Raw genomic sequence first — 20,000 nt, forward strand, 5'->3', positions numbered from 1 at the left:
AACTAGCTCTATGGCTCTATGGTAAATATAGTTCTGCCCTGACCAAGTTACGTACATGGCAACTGGGGTCATGGCCTGCCTGGTAAGTGTGTGTATGTGTGTGTGTGTGTGTGTGTGTGTGTGTGTGTGTGTGTGTGTGTGTGTGTGCAGTGACAGCAGTGATGGATCCTATGAAGCATGACAGATAGTCACACTAGTCCTCTCACACACACACACACACACACACACACACACACACAAGTATGGTTTCCCACGCACCACTAGCACTGCTGAAACCGTAGCGTGCGTCATCAGCCCGCACACACACACGCTCCCTCTCTCTTCAGCTGACCACGCTCACACACACACCCACTGCAGATGCACCCGTGAATCCATCTGCTACCCTCATTCACCATCACACAGGAGAAAAAAACAACCTCCCTTCATAAATCCTTTACTGGTTCTGACAGCCAGAACTGAGAGCTCGTTTGGCCAGAGCAGATCTCCTGCTTTATTATTACATGAAGCATTAGATATCTGCTGTATGTGTTTCTTTAGATCCTTGAAATGTATATCGTCCTCCATTACAGAGAGACAGTTTACAGTGCTAGACTGAAAAAGAACTTCAATAGAGATTTCCACTGAAAAAAAAAAAAGCTTGTAGTCTTTTAGTCTCTAGCCTTTTAGACTAGGCTTGCATATACAGTACAGGCCAAAAGTTTGGACACACCTTCTCATTTCAATGCGTTTTCTTTATTTTCATGACTATTTACACTGTGGATTCTCACTGAAGGCATCAAAACTATGAATGACTGCAAAGTTATTTGGCCCACAGATGAATATTTGTCAAGTTATGGCTTGCTGAATATGGTATTAAATAAAAAAAATAGCAACTTTGAAGAAACTAGAAAATAAGACATGTTTTCAGTTATTTCACACTTATTTGTTAAGTACATAATTCCACATGTGTTCATTAATAGTTTTGATAAATCTACAATGTAAATAGTCATGAAAATAAAAAAACACATTGAATGAGAAGGTGTGTCCAAACCTTTGGCCTGTACTGTAACTCCATACAGGAAGCGAGCACTTTAATATATCTACACAACATGTAATAGTCTAATGGAAGTCTGTATAGGAGGCTCCATAACAAGGAAGCACCATTGGGTCTTCACTACTAACGAAGCAGGTTGTAGTTATTCTAGGTTATTATGGGGTTAGAACGCTGTTCTACAGCAATGTGCTGATAAGGTCCTGGGGGGTGTGTAGAGGTCAGGAGACAAGCACCAGGGTGGTTTGGGGGAAAAAAAAGGTCCTTCAGCATTTTAGTCTGAAAACCCATCACACTGATGATGCCTTCCATCACAATGTGCAGTAGCTTGCCATCAGCCAAACACATTGTGTTAACCAGACGCCAGCTTTTACGGACCCTCTGCTGACCTCACTAGGTGCCCTACACACAACCACCAAGAGGTCAGCCTGCATGTCCTAGAATCGGACTCCAGATCACAGGGGTGACAGGTCAGAGGTCATAGAGTCAGGGCTATATCATGGGGGTCGGTCCCTCTCATGACCCTGCTGTGAGGAAAACAGTGTGACCTGTGAAACGCCCACTGCAATCTCAAGTTGAATGACACTGTGACTGTGTGATTTCGGTCCACTAGAGAGGAGGCAAGGTAGTAGATTTAGACTGAGTCCATGGCTGGATGCCACATGCAGCACAGCAGCAGTATAGGGATTATTCTTTAGCTAAGGCACAAATGGACACACTCTCTCCCCTTGTGTAGCAGATATGGTGATTAGTAAACCACATGATTACTAGAGCACACACATTACAAAGAGACCTACTCTCTCTCTCGCTCACATACACACACACACACACACACACACACACACACCCACCGCAGATGCACCCCCGGAATCCATCTGCTACCCTCATTCACCATCACACAGGAGAAAAACAACCTCCCTTCATAAATCCTTTACTGGTTCTGACAGCCAGAACTGAGAGCTCGTTTGGCCAGAGCAGACTTCCTGCTTTATTATTACATGAAGCATTAGATATCTGCTGTATGTGTTTCTTTAGATCCTGAAATGTATATCGCCCTCCATTACAGAGAGACAGTTTACAGTGCTAGACTGAAAAAGAACTTCAATAGAGATTTCCACTGAAAAAAAAAAAAGCTTGTAGTCTTTTAGTCTCTAGCCTTTTAGACTAGGCTTGCATATACAGTACAGGCCAAAAGTTTGGACACACCTTCTCATTTCAATGCGTTTTCTTTATTTTCATGACTATTTACACTGTGGATTCTCACTGAAGGCATCAAAACTATGAATGACTGCAAAGTTATTTGGCCCACAGATGAATATTTGTCAAGTTATGGCTTGCTGAATATGGTATTAAATAAAAAAAATAGCAACTTTGAAGAAACTAGAAAATAAGACATGTTTTCAGTTATTTCACACTTATTTGTTAAGTACATAATTCCACATGTGTTCATTAATAGTTTTGATAAATCTACAATGTAAATAGTCATGAAAATAAAGGAAACACATTGAATGAGAAGGTGTGTCCAAACCTTTGGCCTGTACTGTAACTCCATACAGGAAGCGAGCACTTTAATATATCTACACAACATGTAATAGTCTAATGGAAGTCTGTATAGGAGGCTCCATAACAAGGAAGCACCATTGGGTCTTCACTACTAACGAAGCAGGTTGTAGTTATTCTAGGTTATTATGGGGTTAGAACGCTGTTCTACAGCAATGTGCTGATAAGGTCCTGGGGGGTGTGTAGAGGTCAGGAGACAAGCACCAGGGTGGTTTGGGGGAAAAAAAAGGTCCTTCAGCATTTTAGTCTGAAAACCCATCACACTGATGATGCCTTCCATCACAATGTGCAGTAGCTTGCCATCAGCCAAACACATTGTGTTAACCAGACGCCAGCTTTACCGGACCCTGCTGACCTCACTAGGTGCCCTACACACAACCACCAAGAGGTCGCCTGCATGTCCTAGAATCGGACTCCAGATCACAGGGGTGACAGGTCAGAGGTCATAGAGTCAGGGCTATATCATGGGGGTCGGTCCCTCTGCGACCCCGCTGTGAGTGAAAACAGTGTGACCTGTGAAACGCCCACTGCAATCTCAAGTTGAATGACACTGTGACTGTGTGATTTCGGTCCACTAGAGAGGAGGCAAGGTAGTAGATTTAGACTGAGTCCATGGCTGGATGCCACACATGCAGCACAGCAGCAGTATAGGGATTATTCTTTAGCTAAGGCACAAATGGACACACTCTCTCCCTTGTGTAGCAGATATGGTGATTAGTAAACCACATCGATTACTAGAGCACACACATTACAAAGAGACCTACTCTCTCTCTCTCTCGCTCACATACACACACACACACACACACACACACACACCTTCACCCCTAACAAGTGGGGTGTTCACAGAGGACAAAGCCAAACAGAGTAGCTCTGTTTCAGACTCAGTATGGGGCATTTGCCCACATCTCATTAACTTAAACATACACACACACACACACACACTCTCTCTCTCTCTCTCTCTCTCTTACACACACACACACACACACACACACACACTCTCTCTCTCTCACACACACACACACACACACTCTCTCTCTTACACACACACACACACACACACACACACACACACACACACACACACACACACACACACACACACACACACAAACAGCTCAATCACACACACAGCCTTAAGACTGTTTTCTTTCGCTCTTCCTCCTACCATATGCTCAAGAGTAGGAAAATACACTGAACTGGTGACCCAGTTGCACCACACACACACACACACACACACACACACACAAACAAACCCACAGACACACACAACGGCTCTCTCTGTGCCCAGGCCAAGGCCAGCCACAGGATCAACAGAGGCCAGCCAGCGCTAGAGAATACAGGCATCCCAGACCTCAGTGCCCATCCTCACAGCCACTCCAGGCCTCATAGAGAACATAGGAAAGGTGCAAATGTGTGTGTGTGTGTGTGAGTGTGTGTGTGTGTGTGTGTCAGCGCAAAAGCAGGTGCGCAGCGTATGCGTGCGCGGTCGTCGGCGGCATGGCAGTGTGTGGACACAGGCGCATGTGCTGTTTGTGTGATTACTTGCTCTGTACATACACTCTTGGGGGGTTACGGAGAGGAGAGATACACACTCTCCATGTTGGCATCTGCCAGGAAAATGAACTCAGTGTGCCTTTCACAGTAAAAGTCCTCGTGCATGAGGCTTTAACAAGAGGAAGAGCATCGGAATGAGAGCCAGACTCAGACACATTTAACAGTGTCTGCCTCTGGAGTCGGTTATAATAAAGATCACAACCTTAATAATAACTCATTTGTGGATTCTGCTTCATGTTATCACGTATCTGATTGATCAAAGTTCAGCACACACATTTAGTACCAGCCTGCACACACACACACACACACACACACACACACACACACACACACACACACACACACACACACACACACACACACACACACACGACACGTGCACAAGTAAATAAACAATACAATAAGTGGCAAGGTTTTACAGATGCTGTTTAAGAGTTGACATCTGCTCTTCAGGGACAAAAGACCCAATCATCTTTAACAAAGCCAGTATCTTAACTGCATTCTATATTCAACAAAATGAACATGCACCAGCCCCCACCCCACACACACCCACATGTACGCGCGCACACACACACACACACACACACACACACACACACACACACACACACACACACACTGTTCAGGGGTTAAATATTGGGGTTAATCAGTGCCATAAAAAGGGACACTCCTGCTCATAAACAACTGGGTATGTCTTCTCATATATCAGTCAGTCCCTGTGTGTCTCACAATGGGAGCACAGGCCAGTGGTCTAGTTAGACGCCCCCAGAGGATAGAGACAGACAGGGATGAAACAAAAGCTTTACGGCGTCATATTCCTGTCATACGAGAGTGGACAACACACTGGAGAGATGGACGTAGAGAAATACCACAAGAGGAGTGAGAGACTGTCTGAGAAACAGAAGAAAGAAAGAAAGACAAAGAGAATGAGAAGAGAGAGGGAGAAAGAGAGGGGCCATTAGTGACCCTTCACAGAGGTAAAAGGTTAAGAGCACATTGTCTACCTAGTGTGTGTGTGTGTGCGTGTGTGTTTGTGTTTGTGTGTATGTGTGTGTGTAATAATTATTGCTCTCTCTCTCTCTCTTTCTCTCTCTCTCAGCTAAATGAAATGCCCATCTGTTCTCATTGAATGAAACTGCAGATCAAACACACGTGACATTTTTCCACCACGGCAGCAGCAGCAGCTATTCCAATAACACATTCCTTGCTGTAACTTCTTCAGGAAAACACACACTGACATTGCCACAATGAAATCTCCTCACTCTGCATGGGGTGGATCATTTCATAATACAGTTATCCACTGTTCTTTTCTCACACAATTCTTGAATAAGAGGCTTTTTTTCTTTTGCAGGGCACTTGGTCTTCATTGGCTGTTGTGATTATCTTCTACACAGTAGCACATGTCAGAGCCTAGATGGCAGCTCGGTGATGTGGGCCAAGGCCACTCTAGAGTCTGTGTGTGTGTGTGTGTGTGTGTGTGTGTGTGTGTGTGTGTGTGTGTGTCTGTGTGTGTGTGTGTGTGTGTGTGTGTGTGTGTGTGTGCGACGTGCATGTGTGTGTGTGTGTGTGCGTGTGCATCACTGAAAGTTTAAGCCTTTATTTATGAGAGTGAGTTTTTTAGAGCCAAGGAAAACTGCATAGCTGTATTAATGACAGAAGAACTAAAAGCACAGGGAATGTGTGGGTGCTGGGTGGATGCTTTCTCCTCCAAACCTGGAATGATGTTACTGGCATGGTCTTTCAAGAGAAAGTTCTAGAACTACTCAGCAGCAAACAATACAACAAAAACAATAGCTTTTATAATCACAAAAGTTGTCATGTATCTTTAAGTTGATTCAATTCCAAAGTCATGCATCTGGCATGATGTCCCCCAAAGATTTGGTCTCATTCTCTGCATTGGCCAATAAATCTAGCATTATCCATAGTGTCATGTTTAAAGACCTGTCTTGTTGCGGACTAAACTGAGTCCGCTGTGTACGCAGGGGTCCTCTTCTTATTTCAGATTGGTTGAAGGCAACAAATCAGTGAGGTTAGAGGTCGAGCGTTAAGGAGCAGGACCTCTTGTGACCACACACACACTCTGACACGCCCATCCATCCAAAAGTGCCCCCCACACACTGCCAGCAGCGTGCCATAAATATAGCCAGCTCTCGCACTCTCCCTGTCCTCTCATTTTGAAGTGGCATAAAACAAATCCACAATGCCCAGTGTGTTAGCTTGTGCACTTCATTCACTCCTTCTCTCTCACACTAACACACAAATACACACCCACACACAAATGTGTATAATAACATAACCTTAGAGAATATGGCTGTGTGACTCTAATGAGTACACAGACTGTGTAGCCTAGTCTTCCACTCAAGGGTCAGGATGTGACACTTTCTTTAATTTTTTTGAAAAGATTTCCAAGAATTTCATTACCCTTTCCTCTCCTTCAACTTTCCTTTCCACTAATTATCTGCACTGGTTATAAAACGGAGACATTTCCTAAATCTGTCGCAAAGCTCATTCATTACAACAAAAAGAACTGGAGCCTCTTGTTGAAACACGTAATGCGCTAATGTGGAAAGAGACGTGTGCTGCCGAGACCTGAGTGCTTTTAAGAGGTAACCAGGGAGCCTTAAGGGTTTATTTGCATCCTTTATGAGATGCTAAGCATTGTGAACGGCATAGGGTGTGAGGGGTGTGAGTTTTTAAAAGCTCAGGGGGACTGGGGACCACTCTAGGAAATGGGAAGTGTGCTTAGCTCCAAACGTGTGTATGTGTGTATGTGCGTGTGTGCATATGTGTGTATGTGTACATGTGCGTGTGTGTGTGTGTGTGGGGGGGGGCTGAGCAGTAAAGGCACGGGGAATGGTGGCTGGTGGGGGTCACAGAGCATGGCAAGCATGACAAACAAATGGTACAGAGCATGTGTTGGTGGTGTTGTCACTGTTGTTCCCACTGGCGAGCATGTGTTGTTTGTTCTCCTTCCTCTGCAGCATTTCACCACTGCGCTACCGAGGAGTCTTCCTGAATGCCTTTCTGGGCACTGAGCTCTGATGTCACAAATTCCCAGAATTCTTCTGTGATGGCGCTCAGCTGTTTAGAAAGGTTAAACTGAACTCCTTTTGAGTATGTACACTAACTTTTGAGTGTACAGTACCTTTTGACTTTGGGCACCTAAAAAACTCCAGATATTCACACACAACTGCCTGCAATGATTCCCAAGCCAGCCTGATGAAATGTGGATTTAAAATGACAGCTCTTCAAGAAACGGACACATGGACGGACACACAGGTGTGGCTTGTGCGATGTGACATCATTTCTTACCATGGTAGTGAGAACATGACCCATGTAACAGGGACATGGCAGGTAGATAGAATCTGTGTGTGTACACGTCGCATTCGCACAGCAGGTGCTAACGCCATGGTGAGGAGATTTAAGGTCAGGGGTCACGCTGGACAGATGTCTACAAACTGCTCTCTCTCTCTCTATCTCTCTCTTATAACTACATGGGTGTGCACTCGCTACTTAACACACACTTTTCTCATTAAGCATATAAGCACCCACCCTAAAGAAATGGCTGACAAGTGGAAAATATCCCAGAATATTCATCCATGTCTCACACCAACAACTCTTTCATCAGTCCTCAGGACTTGGAACGGTATTGTCCAAGAGATTCCCACCCATTGTGTAGGCCAGGGTGCCCAGCACAACCACCCTGAGCTCTGCTCTCCACAGGGGGAAGCCTGGGTGTGTTTAGCACAGGGAGCTCTCTTAATGTATTTATGCTGAAATTGAGCGTGACGGGGAGCAGGCTCGTTTCCGCGGTTTGGGGCCTCGCTCTCGGAGCTGGGCCCAATCGAAGGCCTGGAGCCCCTCATTTAAGAGAGCAGTTAAACATGGCTGATTGGGGGGCGCAACCTCCAGGTCTGCAGTCAGGAGGTTCCCACCGCACCAGAGAGAGGGAGAGAGAGAGAGAAAAGAAACAAAAACAGCCCCCCCATCTTTGTATTCAATTAGATTACAATAAACTCAGGGGTGCTGTCCAAAAAGACCTGGATGGGTGGTAGTTGAGAAAATGGATTGCCATTTTAGTTTCGCCAATTGCCGTTCCTTTGATGTATGCCGTCTGAGAAAGGGATAAAAGACGTTGTGCTAACGTCACTGATACTGCGTCTCCAATGGTGATACTTGCTCGCCAATTAGGACTCTCAGTGGTGTCATGTGATCTGCGTTGTAGCTGTGACTACTCTTTTCACCCACTTCCTCCAGACTAATGACTCATTTCCTGTCCACCGTTGTGGCCCCGTGAGCAGGCTGGAACACTGACTAACTTACTAGCCAAACGTGGGGGAGCTGGACCGTGGCTATCAGAAGGAACTTCCGCCTCTCGCTAACTTGCTCGCTTGATCGGTAATTTGTGAAATGAGCGCATCCTGTCCATGGGCTATATTCTGCCTTCAGATTTACTTCAAAGACACTTATCTTTGAGACAGAGATGTTCTCAGAGCTCAGTAGTACTGTAATGCTGTGGCAGTTGACTCTCTGTCTACACACACACACACACACGCACGCACGCACGCACGCGCACACACACACACACATACACCATGTGATTTGTCATTATCAAGTATCTTATGTTAATATGTTGTAATCCTTACAGTATTTAAGTAACAGCACATGAATTAGTATCCTGTATCAGTATCCTCAGCAGACTGTAGTATTGTAGTCAAGGGAAGCTGGCTACTGTGCTCTAAGGTCCAACAGTACTGGATCTTAACTTCAACATCAATCAGCTGCCAGACCTCAATGTGGTTCACAGTGGAGGTGTGTGTGTGTGTGTGTGTGTGTGTGTGCACTGACATACAAACACCGCCTTCCACTCCCTGGAGAGTGGCCTGGTCTTAGAAAATCACTGCTGATACCGTGCCAGCTGTCTGGGAAACAGGGCTGAAGTTTCAGAGCTACATTTCTCCGGCTGTGTGACCACAAAAACCTCCCCTGGGCTCCAGGGTAGAAGACTGTACTTGGACTAGAATACACACACACACACACACACATATACACATACATACACACACAGAGAACAATACGTGGGAAACTCACCGATGTGAAATTAGTTTTGGTATAAAGTTAGTTTCACTAGTCATCTGCTGTACACATCGGAACACATGGAACAAAGGATTGTTCAAAATATAGAAATCCTTTGCTTTCTAAATGAGTCTCACACATAAAACAGAAATAGACATAGCTGGCCATTTCAACAGAAACTCTGTTGTCTGAGCTACAAGAGAGGACTGCTATGTTTACTTGTGCATAACTATACAAAACAGGAGAGTTGAATGGAATTCAATGAATGAAATTGTGAATGGAGAACTGGTGTATAACAAGAAACAACGATGTGCACTGGTGTGTATTATGCTAGCAGATAACATGGGCACAGCACACGAGCAGCACTAGCGCACAAACTATGGTGGTGAGGAAGTCGTGGCGGTTGGGGGGGGGGGGGGGGAGCACAGAGTAGAGCCTGGCCGTTCATCAAGCTGTTGAAAATGTTAGGGTCCTTGAAGAGTTCCAGATGTGTGTGTGTGTGTGTGTGTGTGTGCATTGTGGTGTGGCACGTGAGTGAGAGGACTCTGGCTGTGTGTGTACTGCTGCTCCTTCTCCCATCCCCCACCAGCCACCACACACTCTCACAGGTCCTGTCCTCCTCCTCACACCCACGGCTCCATCAACACCCTGCCGCATCTCCTAACACAGACGCAACTATAGAGTTCAATACTAGCACCATATCATGAGATATAACTTCACTTTATGTCATATAAAACCATTCTCAGTATTTTCACACAGCTACAGTTTGACATCGTAATCCCTGCACATGAAGTCATGCACATTTTAACACAGGGTCATATATTGAGTGCTCCATATTCGTAATATCGAGTATAGATTATGGCAAAGCCATTAGATTTTCACATAAAGGAGGACTGCATTTAAGCACATTTTTATTTCTGTTCTATGACTTCCTCGCTTTGCCAGATGGATCCTAGTGGCCCGGTCTGCCTGCCACAGATCTGTTCATGTGCAGGAGGGTGGATAGATCCCAAACCAAATCTGTTCATGTGCAGGAGGGTGGATAGATCCCAAACCAGATCTGTTCATGTGCAGGAGGGTGGATAGATCCCAAACCAGAGTCCTCCCGCAGGGGGCCTGGGCTGATCAAATCCAGATCAGAAAAACCAGAAGCAGAGGTGGACCCTGGCTCCTGTCCTAACTCTGCTCCCTGCATGGGTCGCCTTCCACTGTTATGCCTTTAACCAACTCTCAGTCACTAGAACAAAGCCCTTTTGTGTGTGTGTGTGTGTGTGTGTGTGTGTGTGTGTGTGTGTGTATATGACTTGTGCTTGAGTTTGAGTGAGAAAGTGAAAGGTTTGGTGTCAAAGTGTGTGTGTGTCTGTGTGTGTGTGTGTGTGTGTGTGTGTGTCTGTCTGTTAACATTTATGTTTGACTGCCTGCATATATGCAAGTGAAAGAGAGAATATGTAAGATACTGTGTGGACATTTGTGTGTGTGTGTGTGTGTGTGTGTGTGTACATGTAATGACCAGGCTGGGGGAAACCCCACACAAACCATAATTACAGCACACCAACAGCCTCTCAATCATGGAGCAATGATAAAGGGTAAACTTTGGAAAGACAAAACACACAAACAAATGCCAGCTCCAGCACACACTTTCTGCTACTTGCATTTCCACTCTCTCTCTCTCACAACAAAATTGTTTTGTGTGTGAGAAAGTTGTTGTACCAACACCTACCTGACACTGTATACCTAAAGACTTCCCTGGTTCTCTTTTGGATCTGGTTAACACTAAGAACAAAGAGGGCTCTATATCTTAATCACATAACCTTGTATAACTTTCATTTTGCATGATCAAGAGTACTTTATCTAGATGGGATGTTCAGTCACCATTACTGTAGGATCATATAGTGTTTCATGAGTCTTTTTGTTGGCGTGCCAGAGAGCTGCCATGCAAGCTGCTCGGGGCATGTTAGCGCAGTGCAGGGCCATTGTGCGCGGAGCCGTAATTCCGCAATCAGACCACATTAATGAGCGCCTTACATAATGACAGCGGCTGCGGTGAGGGGTGCGCTTTTGTATTCTGCAAAGAACGGGTCATTTGAGCGCTTATCGACAGAACTGAGCAGGCCCTGAGCATGCCCTGTGAAATGCACGGCGATTAATATTTAGTTGGGTTCTGCTGACTTTAGGTTCAATTACATTCTCAAACCACCCCAAAAAATATGAAGGAGAATATTGAAGTAACAACTTCTGCACGAATGTTGAATCTTAAGTGAATCTTACCGTTTGCATTTTTCCCGCAAATCAGATGCTCGTACTGCAGCATGACTCCATAAAGTTCAGCATCGTTGTTGACAACTGCTTCCACAGCATCCACTCCAACAAGCGCGGGGCCACCGAAACCGCCATGTGTTGTCTGTCTATGCCAAAGCAAGACCCGGCATCCTATCTCCTCTAGCAGGCTCTCAATGCATGCGGTAAGACAAATCGCTGCGTGTTCGTGAATGCGCACCGAAACCCGAGTGTCCACCATCCAGCGAAAAAATCGTCCGACTTGTAAGGTGAGGTCGCAGCGGGCGGATTTGCCTTTACGCAGGATCTCCCCGGAGCTCATGCTGAAAAGGGAGATGGCTTTGACCGTTGCCGAGACACATGTCTCAGCTAGAGCCCAGCTAAGAACCAGGCGGACGGCGCTCTGGACCTCGAAGCGAGTGCAACGGCAGTGCATTACACTGAGACGCTGTGCCTCTCTTGAGATCCGTAGCAGTGCCCTTCGCAGAAGCAGAGATAATCTCCGGACGGCCTCAGTCGAAAACCTCGCATCCTCCCCGGACACTTTCTGCAGGACTTTCGCCACCTCGTCGTCAGTCCAGGGGAACTCTTCCAGGTCTGGAAGCCGGGGGCATTTGTTAAGTACGTCCTCTGGCTCTTCTGGGAGCGCTGTGTTTACCGTATCCCAACTGTTGTTGCGGCTGTTCATCGAACCCCCGTTGCAACACCATCCTGAGCGATGAGGTGCACTGGTGTGCGCCTGGGAGTTGCATCTGGATGAGGGAAGCGAGCGATAGGAGTCACCGGCACCATAGCCAGAGTCCAGCGTCAGATCCTCCAAGGTTTTTGGATTCGGGCTGCTCGACACGGCCATGTCAGTTGGCTAGTTCGTTCCGCAACTAAAGCCTCTTAAAAAGTTGTGTTAGATTACTGGAGTGGACACCCTCACTTTCGGGTAGTCCTGCTCCTGAGTGCCTGATCTGATTAATGCAGACGGCGACTGGCTGTTAAATTTCGATGAAAGTTGTTTTCCAGACTAATGAGTTCAGCTATTGTTTCAGTGATTAAATCTACTGCTCAAATAGACGTCTGTTCACACTTCTACGCCTGACTGTATGCGCTCACAGCGGGAGAGCAAGGCTCAGTGATCGCGCACACAGTCAGCGAGGTATAAAAGAGGGAGGCAAGCGACCTGCTGACGACTTGTGCGAACCAATAGTGTTTCAGTAAACTGAGAACCAATCAGATATCGGTGCGCTAAAACAAGTCACTGTATTTGTACTTTCTCAGAACAGAATACATGGATTTTGGAGGCAAAGTGATAATAATAATAATAATATTTCTGAACAAGCACCTATAAGGTGAGGAGTCTGGAGAAAAAGAATGGAAAACTAAAACCGTATTTAGTAAGGTTTGTTAAGTGGTGAGAACACATATTTACTCAAGCAATTTCTACACCATGAAATATGTCTCCCATATCGCTGAAAACATTCTGAGACATATGTTAAAAGCACTTCACATATTTTATTCTGAAAATAATGGAATGAAGCAGCATGAAATAGTAAACAAACAATTTCACAGAAATTATTTCTTGAATGTCCATGACTGATGTTTTTTTTTAACTTTTTTTGCATTTGCTGTTATGAGGGCAGTCATAAGAACAGACTGGTGCATTGATCAGTCTTAAGACAACATGTCACAGATACTCCAGAATGAGTGACAGGTTGTGTGATTAAGAGTCACAGAAGCTGCTGTGCAAGAAGTTAAACTAAACTAACAAAGAAAAGGCAGCACTAAAGAAAGACAGAAACTGTTCTGTAGCCTACTGTGCTATGTGCATTCACCCTTTCACTGTCTGTGCAGTAGCAGTTTGGTAGTTGGAATGGGTTTAACACACACACACACACACACACACACACACACACACACACACACACACACACACACACGCGACGCATCGCGACGCGCGACGACGACGCACACACACACAAACACACACACATGTATACATAATACATTAGCACCAGATCACCCTAAAATATACACACACACACAGTTTGTGTGACTATCTCATTTGAAGTGGGCAGACATTACACTATGATTCTATGGTAACCTATGACTTGATAACGCATTCCTTCCTTTCAGATAGAGCCAGAACCTTGTCACAGAGTTGGGATTCTAGAAAATGTCCGGTTAACAGTTTTAACCAGGAAAAGGTTGACTTTTAGAATCCATTAGAGATCTGTCACAGCCAAAAATCTCTGTATCTCATCTTCAGCAAGACTTCCAGAGGGTTCTGTTTGAAGGTAAAGTGTCATATATTGGGTCCACTTGAGGCATATTCTCCTGCAGCTAGTCTTTAGGAACCTTGTTTGTCTGAGAGTTCCACATTCCACGCTTGGAGTGGAAGTAGTGGAAGAAGTTCCTCAGACGGAGCCGTTCCACCTCCAAGCCGTTCTGCAGTACCCTAAGGGGAACGAGGGAGAGGACAAGAGGGAAAAAGAGGAGAAATATGTGGGTGAAAGGAGGAGATGAGCTGTAAGTGGTAAGTGTGCATAATAGTACTAAGACCATCAATCAAATAGTCACACCCTTTTGACGAGGTCAAGATCACAAAGCCTGTACCAAATGTGTGTGTGTGTGTGTGTGTGTGTGTGTGTGTGTGTATGCGTGTGTGTGTGTGTATGTGTGAGTGTGTGTGTGTGTGTGTGTGTGTGTACCTGTCCAGCAGCTCCCAGTCCTCTCCTCCCCAGCGCTCCTTAAACTCCTCTGTGTTCATGCCTCCCACCCGGTCAAAGTCTGACTTGTACAGGCCCAGCAGCCCAAAGCCGTTCACCTCCCAGTAGCCTGGACAGCACAGGACAGCACAGGACAGCACACACAGGGCCTGGTCATGGGACTGTGTGTTTCACTATCCAGTTACTAGTATTTATTTTATACAGTGTGTGTGTGTCTGTGTGTGCATGTGTGTGTACGTGTGTGGGTGTGTGTGTGTGTGTGTGTGTGTGTGTGCGTGCGCATGCATGTGTGTACATGTAAGTGTGTGTGTGTGTGTGCGTACATGTGTGTGTGTGTGTGTACATATGATGCATATGTGTAGTGTGTGTGTGTGTGCAGGTCTGAGTGTGCGCATTTGTATGCCGAGTATGTGTACATGTGTGTGTGTGTGTGTGTGTGTGTGTGTGTGTGTTACCCTCTGGCTCCTGTGGTGTAGCTCCACAGTTGAGCCTCATGACGATGGGGGCGAAGGCCAGCCTGCCCTCCACACAGTGCTTCCTGATACTCTCCAGCAGCATTGCGGGGAAGTGGATGTGCAGGTCACACAGGAATACGATGCTGTGACTGTCCTATCACACACACACACACACACACACACACACACACACACATATAATGACTGTAGAATACTGCGGGATGGAGTATATATATAGACGAATAGATACAGATATAACTTGACTTCTCTGTTTGCTTATTTTTAGGTGCCACACACACATTCCAAATCTCGTGTAACTTTCACAACTATGGCTGTGTACTGATACAACTGATATGTCACTGCAATGTCACAGCTTCAAAAATAACCACTGACATTTGGTTTGACGCAAATCTCTGAGTCCAAGGTGTCAGACACATATCGTGACTCTTCTGTCTGTCTACCCACTCACATCTGCGGCAGACACTTTGCAATGGTGCCCTCTAGTGTCCATCTATTGATTTGTCAGTGCATTGACCCCTACATCAACGCAAGTGGTGCCCTCTAGTGTCCATCTATTGATTTGTCAGTGCATTGACCCCTACATCAACGCAAGTGGTGCCCTCTAGTGTCCATCTATTGATTTGTCAGTTGACCCTTGACCCCTACATCAACACAAGTGGTGCTCTCAGCATGGCTGGCTACGTTCCTCTTCTCACCTGGATGCTATCCACACCAGCCTGCAGTCCAGCTGCTCGCTCAAACCGGCCTGTACGCCTCAGATATTCATAGCTGCAAACACCACACACACACACACACAGAAAAACACAATCACAAATAATGGCTAAGAGAAAGTTCTGTAATGGCTCTTAGAACACTATCAATTACAACAGAAATGGTAATAGCAATTAAGTCCAAGGAACCAAAATAACATTATTTTCACTTAACATTCTTGACAGTCTTTGTTTCCTTCTTCTATTCATTCATATCATTTTTCATTCGTTTGTTTCTTTTTTTTAACTGTTGGTGTTGAGGGAATCTCTATGCTTCTACCCCACCTATAGCAGCACACCCCTGGGGATTGACCTCACCGTTTAATCAGCCTAGTGCACCTCTGGGTGTCAGAGAGCATCCATGGGCCCCAGGGCGCAGGTGAGCTTACCTGGGCACGGAGCTCTCCTTCAGGGCCCGCTCCACATCCATGTCCTCACTGTGGAAGTCCACGATGACCACGCGGAAGTTGTCGTCCTGGGTCTCCCGGCGCAGCGCCTCCATGTCCGAGATGAACTGCACTACCCAGCGGGCCTGGTTCTTCACTGAGCGCGGGTGAGGATGAAGACGAGGAAGAGAGTGACGGCACGGGCAGGAGGAGAGAGAAAAGTCAGGATCACTCTCCTCTAGTAACAGTTCACCATTTGTTAGAGTATCGGGAAGTGTACAACAATTTCTTTTGCACATTGGTAAGCTCAACAGGCGAAGTGGAATGACTGAAGAATGGCAACACTGGTACTGTTTGAGTCAGCTGAGCTTTGCTTGATGAATGAAATTTGTCATACAAACAAATATGTGCAAAAGGCCATATTTAATCTGATTGAATATCCATGTCCCTGTAATTCATACCCACCTACCTGGCACCACAAAGTGCACCATGACGTCGCGCCTCCAGTGGAGCACACTGGGCTGGCAGAGCAAGGGCTTGGCATAGCTTGTGCCCCATGCTAGGGTGGCACGCTCCTGAGCACTGCTGCGGCTGGGCACTGGAGACCTGGGGGACGCAGGGTGGGGAGGAAGGGCAGAGGACGTGGGCGGGGACGACGGGGCACCAGCACCACCCTCCCGCGTCTCCAAGCTGTCGTCCAGGCGGCTGCGGCGGAGAAGCAGGTAAACGTACTCAGAGACGCGCACCTCCCTTTTGCCTCCCTCCAGCAACACCAGCTCCATCAGGAAACGGTTCCCCCGGGCCGAGTCGCGGCGCTTCTCCACGTTAACGATGCGCCGAAGAGTATAGATGCTGCAAGAGAGAAAAAGAGGGGAAGAAAGATATAGATATAGAATATAGAGATAAAGAGTGGGGAGAGATGAGAAAGATATAGATATAGAATATAGAGATAAAGAGTGGGAAGAGATGAGAAAGATATAGATATAGAATATAGAGAAAAAGAGATAGAGAGAGGAGCACGCGGCACGAGGGAAGAGGAGTCTGGAGGAGAGGCAGCCATGGAGGCCCAGAGAGGTCAGAGAAACAGAGGTCAGTGGGAAGAGGGGGAATTTTGCTCATTCTCACTGTACATCATTTCATTTTGGGGGCTAGAAGAGATTTACATGCTTCAGTGTTTGAAAAACACATTATTTTTCTCATACTGTCCATCTCTATAAAACCTCTGTTTGAAACCCTGTGTGAGAGCAGAGAATTGTATCACAAAAGCATCAATAGCAATTGTGTTGAGATTGTTTACATCCAAACAAGCTACACAACACATATGAACTCACAACTATAAGCACCTGGAGGTGTACTTGAGCAAAAACACATGAGCGCGTACACAATCTCACTCACACTCACACACACAAGCCTACACAAGTGCACACATCCCTCTTACCCTCCGTTGTGCTTGTTGAGTCTCTCCATGTACTGCGCGACGAGGTCGAGCGCCTCGCTCTCCGCCAGCTGCAGGTTCCCAGACACGTTGCACCTCAGGTCATTCCAGTCCGAGCGCAGCGTCTCAAAGTCCACTGTGTTGGCGCTGAACGTCCGCTGCCAGTTGATCTCCGTCTCCTCCCAGTCCGGCTTCAGGTCCTCCTGCTCCTCGTAGCTGTACTCCGACGTGCCGCCACCCTGGGAGTCCTGGGAGCCCTGGGAGCCCATGTCGGAGGCCACTGGCTGGGACACGCTGGGCCCCGAGGCCCTGGAGGCTCTGGTGGATTGGTTGTCCTCCGTGGTCTGGAGGCTGTTCTCGGACGAGTTTAGCCCAGGCGTGGGTCTGCTTTCTGGGGGAGCAGAGGAAGGGGAGCCGCTGCCGGGGTGGTTTATGGAGCTGGTAAGGGTGGATGCACAAAGTAATCATGAATGCAGCATTTGCACACACATGCACACACACACGCACACTGTACTCAATCACAACCACACAAGACAGATGCAGAGAGCTAGTATTTTGTGTGCTTGTTAGAATCCAATATGTGCACACACACTCACTCATACACACAAAGAACACACAGGAGAGCATACCCATAAATACCCTGCAGACTTGAGATGAATCAGATAAAATGACGAAGACATTTTAAGGTCATTAGACAATGTTTTCCTTGCATAAATGAGGACTACATTACATTATATTTGCATTAACAAGAAAAAAAGTGTACACACAATTCAATGATCTTCCACACATACCCTCCTCTCGTTTAGCTGCACATAAGGCACACACATCTGAAGTACCTGAAGCTCCATCTAGATGCTGGACGGTCCTCGGGCTGGTCTGAGGGGTCGTCTGGCTGGGGTCTAGTGGTGGTGGTTGGTTGTGTGTTACTGTGAGAGAGTGTGTGTGAGTTTACGGGTGCATTTGGGTGTGACAGGCCGACTGAGCCCGGGGGTGCATGTCGGGAGTGGACCAGTGGAGCAGAGTTTCCAGTGCGGTACACAAAGATCCCAGGCATGACTTCCACCGACCTCTCCCCTCTTTCAGGGGTCTGCGGCCGGGCGCTGTGAACGCTACCCGCCCCTTCTCCACGCTGGGTGTGTGAACTGCCCGGAGAGTGTCCAGCAGGAGCAGGATTCCAGGGCACGTTACCAAGGAGACGTTTCACAAGTGTGTACAGGGAGCTGTTCTGAGGGAGCAGATGCAGAGAGTTGTGAAGCGCGTGTGTTTGAGTGTGAGTGTGTGTCCGAGACGGCGCTTTTTTGGGGTCCACATTGACGCTCCCCATGCGCACCCATGATAGGTTACGTCCTCCAGATCTGCTGACCTGAATGTCCCCTCCTCCATCACCGTTCAGTTTCTCCTCTCTCTTCTCCTCTTTGCCCTCCTCTCTCTCACTCACTCCCCCCTCAGGGCTTGCTTTCCCCTGTGCTCCCTCTCCCTCTCTATCCTCACTTGTGGGGGTGGGCGTTGGAGATATTCTGACAGTGTGATTGGCCACCCTCGGGTTCTTCTCCCTCCTGATTGGCTTTTTGTCAGAGACCAGCCTCTCCTCCTCTGGGTCTGCCCCTTCCTCCTCCTCCAGGAAGTCTGTGCAGGAAGCCAAAAGGAGAATTGAATGTGTGTCACCTGAGAAAAGCTAAAATCAACCAGTAGTTTATCAGTAGACCATTTGCTAATTACTATTTATAGTTAGTATAATATTACATAATTATATAATTATACTGTAAGGTGGATAAGCCAGATCTGCAGCACAGCATTGTAGTGAAGGAGTGCTAAGGCCGCTATAACCCAAAGTGGTTCCATTTTCACAGGTAAATAAATTATCACTACGATTAGGCTAACGACTGTTAACTGTATAGCCTAGCTGATAACATGTAAAGTAACTTTATAAAACGCTCGAGACTGTGCCAGTAGCACTTTATTGTTGGTAACCGGGATACAAGTACAGATCATTTATAATAAACAAAACAGACAGTGATAGTCAAAGGTCACAGTATCTAAATCAGCGACTGGCACCTCAAGTGTTATTTTATCTGTTCAGTTTAACCACCTATGCTCAGGCGCACACTCAGATCTTCACTTACCGTCAGGGTTTGGAAAAAAGAAAGGAGTGTCATCCTCTTCTTCGTCCATTTTCATATATTTGTAGAATCCATACCTAATTGAAAATGCACACACACACACACACACACACACACACACACACACACACACACACACACACACACACACACACACACAACCACACAACCACCACCACCATCACAAAGACACACATCTAAATATGCTTAAAGGTTCCCAAGATTCAGATGGAATGTATTAATTTACAGATGCGTTCGCTCACTTCTCCAGATACATGGGAGACTCCTTGTAGAAGCACTTGTTGTTTTTCTCCATGTGGCTGAGCCGGGTGAAGTCATTGGGGTAAACAAATGACAAGTACACCTAAGGAAAATACATCACCGTGGAAATTTTCAACACAATGTTTTTCTGAGAGAGAAACATGACGCTACGGTGGCCTGCTTTGATGCAAGGCGCAATAGTTTATGACTCAGCAATAAATCTAGTCAAATAATAGTTTACTTAGCAAAGCCACTATTAATGCAACAGTTTACTTAGCAAAGCCACTATGAAAGCTGCTTTAACAAAACATGTCCACAAGAGGGTGCAACATAATCAGTAAAGGACAGGATTCTCCCAC

General features: G+C 46.4%; 2 protein-coding genes across 3 annotated transcripts in view; both read right to left on the reverse strand.

The window, feature by feature from the left end:
- The window catches only part of LOC125307204 (ankyrin repeat and BTB/POZ domain-containing protein 2-like), a 24,760-nt gene extending 12,170 nt beyond the window's left edge, over positions 1–12,590 (reverse strand). The window contains exon 1 of the mRNA XM_048263051.1: positions 11,489–12,590. Coding sequence (XP_048119008.1) covers positions 11,489–12,350 — 862 coding nt within the window. The 5' untranslated portion in view covers positions 12,351–12,590. The remainder of the gene's footprint in view (positions 1–11,488) is intronic.
- A 425-nt stretch (positions 12,591–13,015) lies between these two features.
- The window catches only part of LOC125307509 (N-acetyl-beta-glucosaminyl-glycoprotein 4-beta-N-acetylgalactosaminyltransferase 1-like), a 48,085-nt gene continuing 41,100 nt past the window's right edge, over positions 13,016–20,000 (reverse strand). For both annotated transcript variants that reach the window (XM_048263527.1, XM_048263528.1), the window contains 10 exons: positions 19,644–19,744; positions 19,384–19,457; positions 18,097–18,886; positions 17,264–17,698; positions 16,295–16,677; positions 15,829–15,982; positions 15,386–15,458; positions 14,670–14,823; positions 14,197–14,323; positions 13,016–13,943 (listed from right to left, as the gene is read on the reverse strand). In XM_048263527.1, the coding sequence (XP_048119484.1) occupies positions 13,829–13,943; positions 14,197–14,323; positions 14,670–14,823; positions 15,386–15,458; positions 15,829–15,982; positions 16,295–16,677; positions 17,264–17,698; positions 18,097–18,886; positions 19,384–19,457; positions 19,644–19,744 (2,406 nt within the window). In that variant the 3' untranslated portion in view covers positions 13,016–13,828. The remainder of the gene's footprint in view (positions 13,944–14,196; positions 14,324–14,669; positions 14,824–15,385; positions 15,459–15,828; positions 15,983–16,294; positions 16,678–17,263; positions 17,699–18,096; positions 18,887–19,383; positions 19,458–19,643; positions 19,745–20,000) is intronic.

The sequence above is a fragment of the Alosa alosa genome, chromosome 14, assembly GCF_017589495.1.
Source record: "Alosa alosa isolate M-15738 ecotype Scorff River chromosome 14, AALO_Geno_1.1, whole genome shotgun sequence".
Lineage (NCBI taxonomy): Eukaryota > Metazoa > Chordata > Actinopteri > Clupeiformes > Clupeidae > Alosa > Alosa alosa.